Raw genomic sequence first — 2,500 nt, forward strand, 5'->3', positions numbered from 1 at the left:
TAACCAAGGCGTAAGCCGCAGTACAGAGCCGCAAATTGAGCTAGGGCGCAGTGACTTCCTCAAGGCAACACAGCGCAGCGACGGGTGATCTAACTCGGTACCTCGTTGCCAAAATGATCGTAGTTATTTTTTTTCATTCGTTTTACTGATTCCCATGATAGTAGTCGTTCAGAGCCACTGGGCCTCTGGATCCGGCGTTTATCCAGGTTTCTATAGCATGAAACGGACAATAACAATTACTTGCTACCGACTGTTTTGATAGGGCACTAATAGTCTACCGCAAAGTACTTTCCACTAGATCTAACAGAACCAGCTGCTCAATCACTGCTGGATGAACAGTAGGGAGGTCAGAAAAAAAAATCCCGACTGCACACGGGAACGATCTCGGTCCCTTTGAGTCTGAAGTGAGTGCTCTATCAACTGAGCTACCGGGACTCCCAGTCATAAGATAAGGGTGTACTATACCCAGACACATCGATTTGCATTAGTTTAAAGCAATTTGGTACGCTTAAAAAGAAATACCCAGAATTAAAGCATTTCGTGGGATCGGGTTGCATATCTCATGCTTCAGCCTTTTCAAGGCAAACTAACTATTTAAAGCCTCAGGAGGGCTGTCAGACAGCCAGAAAATATTGTGGCCAATTTCGACTTCAAAAGTAGCCAAATGGAACTTCACGTGGCAAAAAGCACATACATTTTAACCCCCTTAAAAATATCGGTTTTGGTAATTTTAAAAATGACTAGACTAGGACAAACTTTGTTATTATACAAAAAATTTTAAAATATAAAACTAAAATAAAAAACAATATTAATAATAATAACAGAAAACTAAACAAAAAGTTATTAATAGAAACACAATTCTCCATATTATGGTCTATTTTGGTCAATTTGGCCACCTGGTAGCCCTTCGTATAATAATATTATGCGCAGGATAACTCTACCATGAACCGCCCCTGAAATTTCTATCGGTATGCCTGCAGACAGCCATTTGAGATTTTGATGCTTTGTAAGGTTTAGATAGCTCAAATTACGTCTTCAATTTACAAGCAAATTATATTCTCTTTATTGAAGAATTGATATCAGTGTACCTTGAACCCTCTATCCGCGCAAATCATTCATAGCGTGGTCGATTGACGTTGTCGTCGAGCATCAAGTCTTGTAAAAATAATAAAGTCAAGCGACGGCGTGAATGGTCAGTGACCAGAAGGGTGACTATGATAACACATTTAGATCCCGGCGTCAAGTCATTTTCGTAAGATCTTTATCACAAATCTCAAGCTCGTACCATGTGGGGTCAAAAAACTTAGCTGCAGGCAGTGGTGGGTATTGCAAATAGCGCCTGATAGGCGATTTGGTATGAATGAAATGGAAACCTGGATAGCTAAGGAAATCAGTGACAAGAATTGAAGAGTGCTACACAACTTGAGAAAGTGTAAAAGCGTGAAAAATGAGCACATACATGTCATGGCATTTCAAAAGATAAACATTTATTAATGACAAAATGCCCATTAGTATAACATGTTATGGGGTTCCCAATAGCTCAGTTGGTAGAGCACTCGTTTCACATGCAAAGGGACCGAGATCGATCCCCGGGTGCAGCCGAATTTTTTCTTTCTTTCTGAATCCCCTGTCCACCCAGCAGTGATTGGGGTAGCTGAGTGCTAGATCTGGCTGAAAGTACTTTGTGATAGACTAGCGTCCTATGCCAAGGATAAAAATAAATTCAGAAAAGTGACTAGAGCAGGCATTTTTCATTCTCTGTTGTCCTCTGGCAATTTTCTACTCACTTTATTTATTGTTATTATTCCAAGGGTAGAAATCAATTTCTGTTGTCTCGTTTAACACTATAGAAACCGGGATAAACTCCGGCTCTAAGGGCTTCTGAAGAACTACTTTTTTAAAAAACATAATATTATTACCGTGTCCTGAGCGTTGACTTCGCATCCGTGTGTTGTCAGTACCTTGCAGACATCTGTATGTCCCTGTTGGGCGGCCAAGTGGAGAGCAGTGCGTCCTTCCTGGGAAAAGAAAGAGAGAAAAAAGCAATTAATTAAAGCGATACTAAGCTGCTAGAAGCTGTGTGTGGACTGTAAAAAGTAATGATGAAAAATTAGTATAACAGCTTTAAAAAAGAGAAAAATACCAAACATGGACCGTATTTGGCTCAAACCCCTTCTTCAGCCAGTAACAAAAAAAACAGTAAAAAAAAAAAAAAAGAAAAAAAGAAACAACATAAATAACATTAATACATCACTGTACATTTTCAAAGCTGTTATATTTATTTTTGTTCATTACTTTTAAAGAAAATTTGTTCGTGGTTTACAGTTGTTGCAAGTGCAGTTACCTATACAGTGGCGTCTATCTAATTCGAAACTCCACGATCTAGATGTCTCCATTACCCGGACAGGTTGTGCTGGGGGCGGGTGTGTTTTTATTTCATTCTTTCCTTATTTTTTTTTTTTTTTTTTGTTGTTCTTTATTCGTATGCTTTAGGGACTGA

General features: G+C 39.0%; 1 protein-coding gene across 3 annotated transcripts in view; it reads right to left on the bottom strand.

Moving 5' to 3' along the window:
- LOC144968031 (uncharacterized) overlaps nucleotides 1–2,500 on the bottom strand; it is a 98,407-nt gene that overhangs the window by 23,855 nt on the left and 72,052 nt on the right. For all 3 annotated transcript variants that reach the window (XR_013644500.1, XR_013644501.1, XM_078905985.1), the window contains one exon: nucleotides 1,920–2,018. Coding sequence is in view for 1 of the 3 variants with exons in the window: in XM_078905985.1 (XP_078762111.1) it covers nucleotides 1,920–2,018 (99 nt within the window). In the remaining 2 variants the exon portion in view is untranslated. The remainder of the gene's footprint in view (nucleotides 1–1,919; nucleotides 2,019–2,500) is intronic.

The sequence above is a fragment of the Berghia stephanieae genome, chromosome 3, assembly GCF_034508935.2.
Source record: "Berghia stephanieae isolate SIO BIC M18660-M18661 chromosome 3, UCSD_Bste_1.3, whole genome shotgun sequence".
NCBI lineage: Eukaryota > Metazoa > Mollusca > Gastropoda > Nudibranchia > Aeolidiidae > Berghia > Berghia stephanieae.